Genomic DNA, 16,467 nt, shown 5'->3' with positions numbered 1-16,467 from the left:
ATCATGTATTGTGTTAAATAATACTGCAAAAAAATATCTATTTTACTGTGTTTATTATTGTTTTAAAGTGGGTTCCACACACACATTCAATGCATCAAGATCAGTTGCTGTGCAATCAAAGGTTGTGTTGCCATGGCATCACAATAGCAGTTTAAGTCCCGCCAGTCAATGTGGAGAGTTTAGCATACAACTCTGTATTGCAGTCTTTAAAGTGGTTTCAATGTGTTTACAGACTGTTCTGAATGATAATAGATGTCAATGGCCCACCAGTGTTTCTGAGGTACAAAAGGAGTCTGCTGTGTCAGTGCCATAGCCCATGGTCTACTGGCAGAAGCTCTCACTCGTTTAGAAACAGTGACTTTCATCTGACAGGGTAGACACTCTTTTTGACAGGTGAAATTGTGATTGATTGTTTTGTTGGACATTTGTGTGTGTGTGTTGTATTTGGCAAAGTTCAAAGTTGATGTCTGGCTTTGTAAAAAAAAAAAGCAAAAAAAAAAAAAAGAAGTTAAAGTTGAAAATGTTTTTGTTTGGTTTTGTAAATGTGTTCATTAAGTGATTATTTAGTGAGCAGATTTGACAGCGATTGTCTTTTAAATAAAGTACTTAAATAATAAAACCTTGTAAGTTCCTGTTGATGAGAAACTGTATTACCTCTGCTTAGTTTGTGTAACCAGAAGACACACAAATCAAGATATAACCTCACACCTGATAGAATATTATATGAGTTATTGCTGACTTGGAATCAGAATCAGGTAATCATTCTACCACAATAACTTACTAGGCATACATTACTGTACTCACCAGAATGCAAGTATCCATGAGCCTTGTTGCTTCAGTAATACATGAACTGCCATGCCATGGCCATGTTTAAGATGCTATTGAAAAGAAAATGGAGCCATTCCTGTTTTAGGTATTGACAATCTTAAAATTAACACATTTTGGAGATAATTAAATTCAAAGACAGGCAGACAAAACCAGTGATGCAAAACCCTTTTGGAGTCTTTCAGTATTAATTAGTGACATATTTCAGACAGAGGGTAAATATTCACAGAAAGAGTATGTGAACTCTGGGTGAAAATAAACAGGCAGCGGCAGAGAGAGAGACCACTGTCCATCCGCCCCACTTACCAATTCATCGCTGGGATCAGAGGAAGTGGTCAGACACTCCGTGGGCAGCCTGTGGCACATGTGCTGGACTCCTCTTCAGACCCAGGATCATGCATGGGCCAAGCAAGGGTTGGAATGTGAGAGGTGTGTTGAGGAAGAACTGGCTCCTGATCACTACTGTTGTGTCTGTGCCACTGGGTGAGTGAGTGCTTGATGTTCAAACCTATTGTGCCATCTCTGCTTCACTCTTGTTTCCAGTGATCTTGCCTTGTCTATTCATGCTGTTGTTCATTGTTTGTTGTATTGTGTTGCTCAAATTTCTCCATTCCAAAGTACTGTATTCAGGCAGTTGTGCAATACGCACTGCTTTTATATGGTTGTGTAGGTATTCAGGATGGCAGGCTGTCACTTCATCGGGTTATGTATAAATAAGATAAGCTTGTAGAGTTTGTCTTTGAGTGTTATTTCAACCCAGGAAGGGTCATAACATAGCCTTATGTCAACAAAAAAATATGTATGTCACGTGATGTCAACTTAACACATCAGTTGACAAAAGCACGGTTGATACAAGTTGGAAGTAGTCCTCATTAGTTTTTCTTCAGTTATAAAGGAACTGAAGAAATATCTCTCCCTCTCTTTCTCTCTCTCTCTCTCTCTCTTTCTCTTTATCTCTCTCTCTCTCTCAAAATGCCTGTACACAATCAGACTGTGATTTTTGCAATAATTATGTCTGGTGTCACTCGGTCTATCAGGAGTCGGGCTGGGTGTGGTGCTCCGTGACCACGGCTCTCTCTCCCAGCTGGAGAAGTCCTACTTGGGCTTCCCTGGGGAGCTCCTGATGCGGATGCTGAAACTCATCATCCTGCCTCTCATCGCCTCCAGCATCATCACAGGTGTTCAGTAGATCACTTCATGATTATCACACATCATCACAGGTATTCAGTAGATCACTTCATGATTATCACACATCATCACAGGTGTACAGTAGATCCCTGGATGATTATCACACATCATCACAGGTGTACAGTAGATCCCTGGATGATTATCACACATCATCACAGTTGTACAGTTGATCACTTCATGACATCACACATCATCACAGGTGTTCAGTTGATCACTTCATGATTATCACACATCACAGGTGTTCAGTAGAATAATATATATTTATCCTTTTTTTATGTTATAAAATGCAGTTGTCTCATTGTAGCGATAGCAAAGTGTTCTCTGTTAATAGTTTTATAATCTCCCACTGTTGAACATAGCAGCATTTCACGATTAGCATATGCTGATTGTAATGTGTGACCCACAGGCATGGCATCCTTGGAGTCCGAGGTGTCGGGTCGCATCGGGCTGCGTGCCGTTGTGTACTACTTCACCACTACAGCCCTAGCTGTGGTCCTGGGTGGGTCATGACTCATGATGCTGTTCTCTGTGTGCCGTTGTGTCTTACTTCACCAATACAGCCCTAGCTGTGGTCCTGGGTGGGTCATGACTCATGATGCTGTTCTCTGTGTGCCGTTGTGTCTTACTTCACCACTACAGTCCTAGCTGTGATCCTGGGTGGGTCACGAGGCTCTTCTCTGTGGGGCTGGATAGTGTACTCATTGTACATTTGTACATTATTCTCGCCCAGCATGAAAGCCTATTCGTTATTATATGTGTTATATCTCATAATTAGCTCACTTGATCAGGAGCTATTGATTGAAAACAGTGTATTTATGGTCTTTGTTTTTTCTTACATCTCTGTCTTTTAAAAATCATTAATACTACCCATGTCAACTAGCAACAGGCTACTGCTATTAACTAAATATTATCTCAGGAATCGTTCTTGTGATCGCCATAAGGCCTGGAGGATCAGTGAATGCTGGTGACATTGACCGGTTTGGGATATCACAGAATGTGTCAATGGTGGACGCCATGTTGGATCTAGTCAGGTGAGAACAAAATGTGTCAATGGTGGAAGACGCTTTGTTGGATCTAGTCAGGTGAGAACAGAATGTGTCAATGGTGGACGCCATGTTGGATCTAGTCAGGTGAGAACACAATGTGTCAATGGTGGACGCCATGTTGGATCTAATCAGGTGAACTGGTGTCCAAACTTCTGTCTTAAACCTAGTAAATACATATGCTGAAAAGGAAAATACATTATTTATGTGAGTTACATTTCACCATTTTCACCAATATTGATGAGAATGCTTTTAGCTGACTCAAGAAGAGAAGTAACATTAATAGAAGAACTTTAAAACATAATGGCTTTATGTTTCTCATAGGAACATGTTCCCTGAAAACCTTGTACAGGCCTGCTTTCAACAGGTAAGGATCCCCAACTCCACCTTTTGATATTTCTTAAGATGTAATTGCAATACTTGTCGACATCATTTTATAATTAAATATGAATACTTTGCATAAAGAGCCAGCTATCCTGCTCAATAGACTTAAAAACATTATGATGCACATAGATAAAAGTGAAAACACTTTGACATAGAGAGTATTCAGCTACTTTGAACACACATAATATTAGACTATTAAGATCAGACATGCCATATCATTTTCACAATTTTGTAGTACAAGACCAAACGGGAAGAAATTGTCCCAACCTCAGGAGTTCTGAATACAACCTCTCTCCTGTCTCTGTTTCACACAAGCTCTTCACAAGGGGTAAGTGCCAGGAACTGCAGTCTTGTCTTGACACAGTGTGGAAGACACGGCAGAAAATACAATGAAAGAGGGAAAAGGTCTATATGTACACACAAATCTCTTTCCTTAAAAACAAACTGCTAAAATGTAAATTTGCGCCTACAAAATCTACAGATCTGGTGGTTGGAGTTGAATATTGTATTTAAATACAAGTGCATGTTACAAATGCATGTTATAGTATGAATCGCTGAAATGATTAACTTTGCAGCCATTTTTATGAGATGATCTGAAAACAAATCTGACAACCGGCGTAAAATTGACCATCACTTATATATTGTCATGTAACGAGTATGGAAGACTCGGCCTTGGTTTTGTGACGTCCCCCCCTGTATAGGACACCCAAAGAGACTTCCATGTTGTGGGATCATACTTGGATGGGATCAACATACTGGGCCTCATCGTCTTCTGCTTGGTGTTTGGTTCTGTCATCGGAAAGATGGGTGATCGAGGGCGCCTCCTGGTGGACTTCTTTGACGCCTTGAATGAGGCGACTATGAGGATGGTGCAGATCATTATGTGGTAAGGATTGCCTTTGGTATCAGCTACGGTAGTTTGCATTTTTATCCAGTCATTCTGTTGATCCGGCCTGGAGGCCGTCTGCATAGTAGTAGTTCATTCACAATTATTCTCCCAGATTGACTTTTTTACTCTGTAAGGAGGTTATCAAAGCTCTCTCTCTTTGTTCCGTAGGTACATGCCCATCGGAATACTGTTTCTGATCGCTGCTAAAATCATTGCAGTTGATGACTGGAGCATTTTCTCGAAGCTGGGCCTCTACATGGCCACAGTGCTTAGTGGGTGAGTATCATTCTACCTGTGAAGAAGGATCATCATGATGTACGTCACAAACAAGCACACATGTAGCTCTTATCAACCCAGTGGCCACAGGGAAGATTCTAAACAAGGTATTGTTTTGGATGATTTCTATAAAGGATTTGTGCCATATCTTTAGTTATATATGTCAATATATCCACCATTAAAGAGATATATGAAGAAAGCCTCAATAAATATTTTAATATATCCTTCATTAATGAAATATAAAGTGAAATAAGTTTTGTAATAAACAATTAAAAGATAAAAGTGATGCATTTACTGGATAATATACTGTATATGTGGATTATAGATGTATATTTTGACATATTAAAGATTTGGCACAAAAAAAACCTCGATAGGGGAAGTTAAACATGCAGGGAAAGTGAATGGAATCCAACTCCTTGGGTTTATGTGGTAAATGTCCAAGAGAGCGCCAGTCACTCAGATATTTACATACATTTACATTTACATGTACCCATGGGATAAGATGGCATTGGCCTCTCATCAGCTCTTGTGCTATTCTGTACTTGAATAAACAACACAATTGGTAGGTTAACAGCAGACTTCCAGGAGTATGGCATGCAAATTGAACTAGTTGTATTGTTGACTGTTTGAACAGACTAGCCATTCATGGCCTGCTGGTGCTGCCTCTCCTCTATTTGGTTGTGGTGAGGAAGAATCCATACGCTTTCGCCTGGGGAATGGCTCAGGCCCTACTCACTGCACTCATGATCTCCTCTAGGTAAAGTGAGTGTGCTCTTCTACACACACACTCACACACACACACACACAAACGCACTCACACATTCACACACACACACACACACACACACACACACACACACACACACACACACACACACACACACACATGAACACACACACACACACACACACACACACACACAGACACACACAAACACGAACGCACACACACACAAACGCACACACACACGAACGCACACACAATCACACACACACACACACACGAAGGCACACTCACACTAACGCTCTCTCACGCACAGTCAACCTCCAAATTATCATGACTGTCAAAAAGCATGTTTTGTGTGGGGCAAATGATTGTCTGTGCTCTTGTGTTGTCAGTTTAGCCACACTGCCTGTGACATAAGTGTGTGCGCTCTTGTGTCTGTGATATGAGTGTCTGTGATATGATTGTGTGTGACATGAGTGTCTGTGAAATGATTGTGTGTGACATGAGTGTCTGTGAAATGAGTGTGTGTGCTCTTGTGTCTGTGATATGAGTGTGTGTGCTCTTGTGTCTGTGACATGAGTGTGTGTGCTCTTGTGTCTGTGATATAAGTGTGTGTGCTCTTGTGTCTGTGATATGAGTGTGTGGGCTCTCGTGTTGTCAATTCAGCCACACTGCCTGTGATATGAGTGTGTGTGATATGAGTGTCTGCACTTGTGTTGTCAGCTCAGCCACACAGCTTGTGATATGGGTGTGTGTACTCTTGTGTCTTTGATATGAGTGTGTGTGATATGAGTGTCTGTGACATGAGTGTGTGTGTACTCTTGTGTCTGTGATATGAGTGTGTGTGATATGAGTGTCTGTGACATGAGTGTGTGTGTACTCTTGTGTCTGTGATATGAGTGTGTGTGCTCTTGTGTTCTCAGTTCAGCCACACTGCCGGTGACATTTCAGTGTGTGGAGGAGAATAACAGGGTGGACAAGCGCATCACTCGCTTCATGCTGCCAGTCGGGGCCACTATCAACATGGATGGCACCGCCCTGTATGAGGCCGTGGCAGCCATCTTTATTGCCCAACTCAATAATTACCCTCTGGGCATTGGGCAGATCATCACTATTAGGTAACAGACTCAGAAAAAAAAACATAACCATATCACGATATCGTATATATAGTAAAGTACACACACTCAGGGACAATGATGCATATACACATGCACACTCAACACATAAAGACGATAATAGCAGTAGCTTTGTACAGTTTTTTTGTTATCTAGACATGCTAATATACCAGCATTTGAGTTACCTCCACCATAAAACAGTGGACTGCATTGCACTGCCACTGAAGAATGATTGAATATTCTCCTTTATGGCAGCATCACAGCAACAGCAGCTAGCATTGGTGCTGCAGGGGTTCCTAATGCTGGTCTGGTTACCATGGTGATTGTTCTGACAGCTGTGGGCCTACCTGCCAATGATGTTACTCTGATCATTGCTGTTGACTGGCTCCTGTAAGTTGAAAATGACAAAGTGCATAAACTTTTCTTGGCTTCGTAGATTCCATAGTGTAGTATCCTTGTACTTTAATTTCAATTCATGTCACTTCCTTTCAGAGTGGTAGGGAGTCATACCCCTGTGAAGTTACATGATGACTAATACACCATTGTGGTTGGCACAGGGATCGGTTCCGCACTGTGATCAATGTTCTAGGAGATGCTTATGGCGCTGGGATTGTGGCGAAGCTGTCTGAAGCAGAACTAGGCAGGACGTCGTCATACCCTGAGCACTGCCATGATCCCTCAGACGTGCACACTGATGAGCTGGGGGAGAAGCTAGGACAGCCCAACCAAGGGCTCACCGTTGCCAAGGGGGATGGACGACCGTGTGGCACTCAAATGTAGGCAACGACAAACTCAAATTACTCAATGGCACTCTGAGATTCTTCTGAATGAAGAGTGCGTTAAAAATAAAATGAATTATTATTATTATTATTATTAATTCCACCAATGGCCATCTGGAGGCTGGCTGTGTAGTGCACACAGAGTGCACAAAGGACGCGGGTTGTGTACATTCTTGTTTTACTAATTTGTGAATTTGTGTTTCTGACCAGTTTTAGGAATTTCCCAAGCATACATTAATATACATGAGACAACTTTAATAGGAAATGTCTGTGCATTCCCCTCAGATTTTTTTTTTAATATTCTATGGCCTTCACACCATATACTATATAATCATCTAGCTTCTAGATGTTGTTTGTTGTCTGAATCATTTGTAATCATACCAAACACACATAAAAAACAGAGATTTTTTAATTAGTATAGGAAATTTATATAGGAAATATGGCCAATAAAAGATCATTGCGCACACTGACCTGCTAATTGCACTTGATATGGGCTACATTCTTTTTAATCGTCTTACCAAATACGCACAAAATACTGGACTAGAATTTGACCAGTGAAGTAAATTTCATCAAAACAAAGTGTAACATTTCAGGCTAAAAAAAATTTCAGGTTACACATTTTAATATTACAGTGCAATGCCTTCTATAGTTGAAGGTCATATATGTGCATGAAGATGCATCTTTACAGCATGAACCATGAATTTATAAATCACCTTTTTTTTTTTTTAACAAACAGAGAAACTGAATTTATCGATGTGAAAGTGAGTGTATCTGGACAGCTGTTTTAACACACATCAGGACTGCCTAGAGTAATAAACTGTAACCCACTGAAATGTCTCTGCATAATAAACCAATTCAAAAACATTCAGTAAAACTGATTTCGGTTTTCTTTTGTTAAAATTCCATGTTAAGCAAGTGTCCAAACATCCTCAAAACAATGCATTATACAGTTTAATGTCCAATTGATCAGGATAACATACTCAACTGATAGAAATAGTTAAAAAAAACAATAAGCAAGAGACAGTATGGCCTATTCGCCATCCCAGCCTGGCTAGAAACTAATTTGTGAATATATGATGTGATGTCATTTCCTCAGTTTCAGGTCAAAAAAGCAATAGGCCCACACATGACTCAGCGTTCATTAAAAACAAGACAAGTCCAGCTATTACATTCGGGACTAGGGGGTATACACACCATACCGGTAAAAACAAACTTGGGTGACATAAAGGGTAAAGATTACCGTAGGTGATGAAGAATCACAGAATCACAACGACTTCAGAATAAAATCCAACTAATAATTCCAGTGTCTGACTTGGTGCAGTTTTCACATAAAATGGTGGGACTGTTGATGTAACAGTATCCATTTAGGAGAAAGCTGTTCAATTTAACATTAGGGTTTTCTTTGGAAACACAGGGTCTAGCATTAAGAAATGCCTCATATTGATGAGGCATTGATTAGGCTGTCATGGATTTAGAAATCCCTGGAATCCCAGCGTTCCCATTTGAATTCTGGAGCTTGCCAAAGGTAATAATAGTGTGTTCCATACAATTTGTTACCTGAAAGACTTTTACATTCCAAATGTACAGGTAAAGAAAGACCCCACACAGTCATCACCAAGTTCTTTGTCTTCAACATCTCATCTTCTTTTGGTACCACCAAATCCTACAACACAGAAAAAAAAAAATTAAACTTTGAAATACCATGTGATTACATCAGAATAAACTAAACGTAACGCAAAGCGTTACAAAATATGACCGCCGAACTGTTCAGTAGGTTTTGGCACAGATTGAGTCATGGTTGACAGTGTGTTTGTGTGTTCTTATGTATTTTGTGTGTGTAAATTTGTGTTTCATTTTTATGTATTAAAGGAATTATTTGTGATAAATTTTGATGATTTGGTTATGTAATGTTTTGTGTACTACTTTTTGTGGATTGTTTTGGTATATTTTTCTTTTGCAATGTAGTTCTTTAAAACAGGTCACATAAAGTTGTTAAGAAAAGTTGAATTGACCCAAACACATATGTCTACTGTGTGTGTATGTGTGCATACGAATGTCTACTGTGTATGTGTTTGTATCTGTTGCAGTTTTGACCATGCAATATGGTGCAGTTTTGAACATGTCAGCCAGAGATACCTGCAATGACATCACCTCATGTTTGCTTTTTCATTTTTAACTAGGTGACGCTATACATAAAATGAGTGGTTATGGGATGGGTTGACATGGCCCCTTAAGACAAACATACAAAAAACATGTGGCCCTCCTAAGCCCTACAGTTCTCGGGATATTCGAAGAAAACTGTGTCAGGCCACCTACAGGCCAGTTGGTGTACAGTCACATAAAAAAAAAATGCACTAAACTTGGCATGCATTCAGAGGGTCTCATAATGATCCACCACTTTCAATTTAATGCACTTTCGACATTATATGCATAAGTTATAAGTGACTGGAGTTGTGAAGAGTGCATAGTTTGAGGGTCTGCCTAGCCCACACCCTTCAAACTTTGTAAAAGACTCTCATAACTTTTAATTCCCCATTGCTGAAGAGTAACCTGACCACGTTTGAAGACATTACCATTAAATCTGTAGGAGGAGTTCAATCACATGCAAGGTGTGGAAACAAAGTGAAGTTTCCAACCACCAACAGGTGGCGCTATAGGTGATATCAGTCAGGCATATGTACGCGTTCGGGCCGGATCCAGGTTCCACCCTAAGACATTGTCTCTGGATCTGGATGTACGCAAGACTTATAAGAGACTTTGTGTTTTGTGGCAAGCACTGGCAAGTTGGCAAAGTTTGAGGTGTCTGCCACGCCCACACCTTCCGACTAATGAGAAAATCTGAAGAGGCTGAAGAGTAACCTGACCACATTTCAAGGCGTTCCCATTAAATCTGTCGGAGGAGTTCGATCAGATGCGAGGGGTGCAAACGCCGTCAAAACGCATTACCCACTCAAAATGGCTGACTTCCTGTGGACCTGCCACCATGGCGTCGAGAGACTTTTTGGTGCGTTCAAGCTTGTGAAGACGTGTACCAAATTCCGTCAAGCTACGCTAAAATAACCCCAATGCGCAGGGTTTTTTTGCAATATTCTAGGGGGCGCTACAGAGCCATTTTGCTCCATCCATGGACAAAAACTCTACCGAAAATGGACGGTTACAGGCTTGATGTCCCTGGCAAATTTGGTCATTTTTCGAGCACTCTGACATATATGCGATTAAAACACCTCATTTTTGCTTTTACATTTTTAACTAGGTGGCGCTATACATGTAATGACTGGTTATGGTATGGGTTGACATTGCCCCTTAACAGAAACATACAAGAGCAATTTGGCCCTCCTAGGCCCTAGGGTTCTCGGGATATTCGAAGAAAACTGTGTCGCGCCACCTACAGGCCAGTTGGTGTATAACTATATAAATCAATTTGTTGCATGCCCCCCCGTGAACGGAATTCCACGAAACTTAACGTGCAATCAGAAGGTGTCATAACGATCCCACACCTTCGATTTCGTGCAGTTCTGACCTTGTCAACTTACAATTAACATTTTTTACAACACTCCATTTTTGCTTTTTCATTTGTAACTAGGTGGCGCTATACATGAAATAGGTGGTAGTGGAATGGTTGACGTGGCCTCTTAAGACCAACATACAAAAAAAATGTGGTCCGCCTAGGCCCTACAGTTTTCGACTTATTCACAGAAAACTGAATCGCCCCACCCTATTTAAAAGGGGTCCAGTACGACGGGGGTGCAACGGATAAAAACGAAAATCAATGGTTCCACGCTAATCTAGTGGGGCTACATGCCCACCAAATTTCGTGCACCCCGCTGTTCAGCTGTCGCGCGGCAGTCATAATTACAGTATACAATTTTAAGAATGAAAGTATAATTCATTTTTGTGTTGGCTTCACCTGAGGCAGTACGTGTTCCTGTGCTTGTTGGTGGGGGGGTCCTGGGAGCGGTGGTGTTTGTTCCCCAAGATTGACCCATGGTTGGCTGACGCCTGTATTCAAAGCACATTTCAGTTGGACAGCTTTGGGCAGTCATTAATGGGAACATCTCATATTATCTTTGGGTCAATAACCCAATACAGAGACTGCAGACATGGCCACTAACCTGCGCCTGGTACAGTGGTTCTAACAGCCCATAACTAAAACAAGCCTGTTGCCACTCTCGTTTAGTGTCATTTTCAGGTTCTTGTTTGTAAATGTAAATACATGACAATACGCTAGCTAGCTGGTCTTTCAGAACAGTGGACAGTATCTAGTATCTAGTTCCTGGTCTTTTTTATCATGAGACTTCCACAATTCCTGGTCTTTTTTATCATGAGACTTCCACAATTCCTGGTCTTTTTTATCATGAGACTTCAACAATTCCTGGTCTTTTTTATCATGGGACTTCCACACTTCCTGGTCTTTTTTATCATGAGACTTCCACACTTCCTGGTCTGCAGCTCACCTCTGACTTCCGAAGAGGTATCCCAGCACTCCTCCTGTGCCCATGCCAGTCCAAAATCCTCCTCCAGTGTTTTGACTGGGACGCTGCGTTCTGGTGAACTGGTCAGCAAAGCCATAACTGGGACCTTGCCCTGGGTAGCCGGAGGAGTGATCTGAAACATTAAAGGTACAGTCTGTAATTCTGGTGAAAGGTTGCTGATATTTGAGTTCAACAGCCAATCAAATCAGGCCACTGCCAGACTAAGCCGATTTTCATACTTTCCGGAACGAATTCGGGGTTAGTCAATCGCGGCCAGACAAAGCTGTGCTGCGCTGTGCTGCGGCCACACACACCCATTGAAACTGGTGAATCTGCTGTAGTACATATGCAAGGCCTGTTGGTGGCGCTGTGAAGGGTGCTACCGGAAATGGAGAAGAAGACTCGGAGAAGAAGACGACGAAAAGTTACAACTAGTTAAGTTAGTGACAGTTCAGTTTGTCGCCAAGTAGTTGACCATACTGTGCCTTATACATTTCCTATGCTTAAATCATCATTGTTCGACCTGTATGTGATGCATTATGTGCATACCTAATGAAAGTAAGGGTTTTCATGAAGTTGCTACTGTGATAGATCGTGTGTATTAAATACCACATTTTGGGCTACCTTCTAGTGCTATTAGTAGTGATTAGCATGCTAAGCGGAGATTTAGCTATGTTCTGTTCTTATGTTGATACTCTGTAATAAAGATGTGTTCAATCCTGCTAAGATTTCGACTGGATGAGATATGAATGAGATCCATGTTGCCTAGTGTAATGTCCACTATTAAATGTATCTAGTAATATTAGTTGTGTAATTCAGTGCAGTGCAAATTAGTCCCCATAAAGAAGACTGCTTTGGTAACTCAGTGAATAAAACGTGCCCTTCTTAGATCGTTGTTTGCCAGCCATAAACAGAACAGAAGACTTACATTTTTTAGTTTTTATTGCGATTGGGAAGATGTACGTGACTACTTGATAGCTTCCAGCGTTCACGTGGGATAATTACGTCATCAGATTCGCGGATTCAAACCCGATTTGCGGTCAGACAGGCCCTGATAGCAGGGTAGATTGCAACCTTCCCACTCTGGAGAGGGGATTCTAACCTTGACGGTAAGTGAGGCTCCAAATGGCAGATTTGTCTGGCCAGGAGGCCAGTTTGTCAAGGTTACGTTCCGGAAAGTATGAAAATCGGCTTAGTCTGGCAGTGGCCTCAGTGTTCCTTAAGGGACGTGTTAATTGGCTGGAATCGTTTATGGCTCAGTCCGAGCCACCATGTTTGTTTCCCATTTACAGAAACAAAACTGTGTACAGCTAGACTGTGAGGAGAAATTTGCTGAATTGAACAATGTAAATGTCTTCAGTGTAAACCCAGTTCATGTTCCTGGTGTGCCCTCTTCCCCACCGTGCCTCACCTGCTCCCATGTAATCTGGCTTGAACCCAGCAGGAGGAGGGCCGCTGTGTCCACCCTGTCCATTCTGCCAGTCTCCGTCACTGGGGTACTGCCCCTGCCCCTGGCCTTGTCTATGCGTGGGCCCACTCAGGAACATCTTGTACACCCCGTACCCCAGAAGAAGCAGCAGGCCCACCACCATAAGGCCCCCAGCCCCCTCTCCATCCCCTGATGGCCCCTGCCCATATCCCGAGCTGCTTCTCTGCTGTTGACCCCCATTGTGGTTGTGGTGTTTGTTGCCTGAAGAGCCCTGGAAGAAACTGGATGCAAACTGGGAGAAGCCACCAGAGCCCCATCCTCCTCCTCCAGCCCCTCCTCCACCAGCCCTGCCCTGGTGGGAGTGCCGGCTGCGACCCTCCTCCGTCAGCTCCAGGGTGTACTCCAGCCCGCAGGATCCCTGCAGGATGTGAGGGTCGGCAGGATGGTTGAAGCCTTCACAGCTCACCTCAATGCGTCCAAACCGATAGGCGTTGTCCATGTCTGCTTTGCACTCCCACTGATTGGGGCACAGGAAGGGTGCAAGTGACAATTAGAATAAATACAACACCATACAATACCACTGAGGCCAAGGCCAGACTAAGCCGATTTTCATACTTTCCGGAACGTATTCGGGGTTAGTCAATCGCGGCCAGACAAAGCTGTGCTGCGCTGTGCTGCGGCCACACACACCCATTGAAACTGGTGAACCTGCTGTAGTACATATGCAAGGCCTGTTGGTGGCGCTGTGAAGGGTGCTACCGGAAATGGAGAAGAAGACTCGGAGAAGAAGACGACGAAAAGTTACAACTAGTTAAGTTAGTGACAGTTCAGTTTGTCGCCAAGTAGTTGACCATACTGTGCCTTATACATTTCCTATGCTTAAATCATCATTGTTCGACCTGTATGTGATGCATTATGTGCATACCGAATGAAAGTAAGGGTTTTCATGAAGTTGCTACTGTGATAGATCGTGTGTATTAAATACCACATTTTGGGCTACCTTCTAGTGCTATTAGTAGTGATTAGCATGCTAAGCGGAGATTTAGCTATGTTCTGTTCTTATGTTGATACTCTGTAATAAAGATGTGTTCAATCCTGCTAAGATTTCGACTGGATGAGATATGAATGAGATCCATGTTGCCTAGTGTAATGTCCACTATTATATGTATCTAGTAATATTAGTGTAATTCAGTGCAGTGCAAATTAGTCCCCATAAAGAAGACTGCTTTGGTAACTCAGTGAATAAAACGTGCCCTTCTTAGATCGTTGTTTGCCAGCCATAAACAGAACAGAAGACTTACATTTTTTAGTTTTTATTGCGATTGGGAAGATGTACGTGACTACTTGACAGCTTCCAGCGTTCACGTGGGATAATTACGTCATCAGATTCGCGGATTCAAACCCGATTTGCGGCCAGACAGGCCCTGATAGCAGGGTAGATTGCAACCTTCCCACTCTGGAGAGGGGATTCTAACCTTGACGGTAAGTGACGCTCCAAATGGCAGATTTATCTGGCCGGGAGGCCAGTTTGTCAAGGTTACGTTCCGGAAAGTATGAAAATCGGCTTAGTCTGGCCTTGGCCTGAGAGACTGGGTTACTGGGGCTGGGACAGAGACTTTTACACTGACACAGGCATACAGCAGGCTGTGCTTAATAATGTGAATTAGTGTATTTCTAGAAAGTAGAGTGTTTGAGTAATATCCTGAGCTTTAAGATAATACTACTGAGAGGCCTGCTTAAAATACAATATGACTACAGATACACTACAGAACTGAACAGAGAAACCACAGAGGTTTGAGAAAGTCAGACCTGTCAACACTCAAGGTTTCTCCCTTTTTGTAGACTTTTTTCCCGCTTTCCTCCTGTTTTAATATTTTCCCGTATATGTCCCATATTTTTAACATTAGGCCTACAAAACTAGACTAGTCAGTCTCTGTAGTGATATGTTCTTGCTATACTCGTGTTCTTGCTACACAAAACCTTCCTTATTTTCAAAGCCCAATATTAAAAACCTTATTTTCGAAGCCAAATGTTGGCCCGTTTGGGAAATCAAAAAATTACACATTGAATTCTAAGAATGGCTTAAAAGTCTGTTCGCAGAAATCGTTGTAGTAAAGATCCTACCTGAGCGTCAACTCCATCCCAGCCTTTGTTTTGACACTGGGCCACTTCTGGGACGAAGGATGCGCAACCAGCTGACCCCCCAACACACTGCAGCTGAGGTACTGGACTTGAGCGACGAGCTGTGGTAAATCTTCCCTTATACAAGGTGAGAACCTGGACATCACGCAGCAATACAGATCCTGTGGTGTGCAATAATAGTTTCGACTAATCCAGCAAGAATAATGAATGGATCAAAGATACATTTTAAAACTTCTCTCTATATGCTAAAATCGAGTCGAATCAACATTAACATTGATATATTCTTTTCGCTTTGTTGAAGTTTGTTTACTTCCGCAACAATGACAAGTAATTTTGAGAATCTCACCTTCATTCCAGCATCGGATGTGAGGAAAAAACAAAATGAATAACGACAAAACAACTACGTTTATGGTCGCCATTACCGGTGTGAAAGAGAAGACTTTCGTAGTGGTAATGTAACCTAGCTCCGTGTATTATAAACATCCACTCACGGCAGCTGATGCAAAACTTGTAAATATTTGCTCACTTCCTCGTCAGCAGGCAGCAGCAACACAAATTTCAATATGGCCGCCATTCGTATTTTAGTTTTTCAAAATAAAAGTCAAAACCTATTTATTAGTTGGGAAAATACAGACCAAATTGGAAAAGTCTGAAATGCCTTTTTGATATACAAAGAGCCTGCTGGTCTTGTTCAGTTGAGAAAAGGTATTTTGTTTTACCAAAAACATTCTGGGCAATGACAAATACAAAAATGAATTTACAAGAGAAAGAGTAGGCGATAGATTTGGCCAACAATAACTGCCTACTGATGAAGGTCAAATTGTCTGGCTGAGAAACAACAAATTGTGCATCCTTTATATGAGAGTGAAATAAAATCTTTACGACAAATACATAAAGGAAATATAAAGATATTGACACCGGAATCGCCACCATGTACCAGGGCATGGTAAGCCCCAGTGGAGTCATTCACACTAGGCCTACAGTAAACACTTACTCACTTCAAATTGGGTGGCTGAGAAAACAACAAATTGGGCATCCTTGATATGTGGGTGAAATTAAATCCTTTGAAGAAATATTTAGATATTTAGACCTTTGTAGGTACCAGTGTAAGTATGTGGAATAACACAGCAAAAATAGAGCAACAATTCCTTCCCTTGTGGGTCTGTAGTTCTGCTGTCCAGTAAACTGGATTATGCTC

General features: G+C 41.8%; 2 protein-coding genes across 2 annotated transcripts; one reads left to right on the top strand and one right to left on the bottom strand.

The window, feature by feature from the left end:
- Positions 1–1,220: 1,220 nt before the first annotated feature.
- Positions 1,221–7,227, top strand: LOC308363475 (excitatory amino acid transporter 3-like; the record flags this gene model as incomplete). Its single annotated transcript, XM_080836282.1, has 12 exons — positions 1,221–1,308; positions 1,863–2,003; positions 2,420–2,512; positions 2,930–3,044; positions 3,381–3,423; positions 3,676–3,768; positions 4,142–4,326; positions 4,498–4,605; positions 5,240–5,362; positions 6,256–6,450; positions 6,703–6,837; positions 7,005–7,227. The coding sequence occupies 12 exons, from the start codon at positions 1,221–1,223 to the stop codon at positions 7,225–7,227; spliced, it is 1,542 nt and encodes a 513-aa protein (XP_080692408.1).
- A 390-nt stretch (positions 7,228–7,617) lies between these two features.
- On the bottom strand, positions 7,618–15,755 carry saraf (store-operated calcium entry-associated regulatory factor). Its single transcript, XM_080837782.1, has 6 exons — positions 15,616–15,755; positions 15,252–15,430; positions 13,110–13,644; positions 11,681–11,831; positions 11,134–11,225; positions 7,618–8,889 (listed from the first exon to the last, which is right to left on the bottom strand). The coding sequence occupies exons 1-6, from the start codon at positions 15,686–15,688 to the stop codon at positions 8,864–8,866; spliced, it is 1,056 nt and encodes a 351-aa protein (XP_080693908.1). The 5' UTR covers positions 15,689–15,755; the 3' UTR covers positions 7,618–8,863.
- Positions 15,756–16,467: the final 712 nt, after the last annotated feature.

The sequence above is a fragment of the Sprattus sprattus genome (assembly GCF_963457725.1).
Source record: "Sprattus sprattus genome assembly, chromosome: 4".
Lineage (NCBI taxonomy): Eukaryota > Metazoa > Chordata > Actinopteri > Clupeiformes > Clupeidae > Sprattus > Sprattus sprattus.
The sequence above is the reverse complement of the archived record's forward strand: the minus strand, read 5'-3'. Positions and strand labels throughout refer to the sequence as shown.

Excerpts from the sequence above, each read along its gene's own strand:
- saraf (XM_080837782.1), bottom strand. The coding sequence starts at position 15,688 with ATGGCGACCATAAACGTAGTTGTTTTGTCGTTATTCATTTTGTTTTTT. Across the intron at positions 15,431-15,615 it reads CATCCGATGCTGGAATGAAG|GATCTGTATTGCTGCGTGAT; the intron begins GTGAGATTCTCA and ends TGCACACCACAG. Across the intron at positions 8,890-11,133 it reads AGGAACACGTACTGCCTCAG|GATTTGGTGGTACCAAAAGA; the intron begins GTGAAGCCAACA and ends TCTGTGTTGTAG.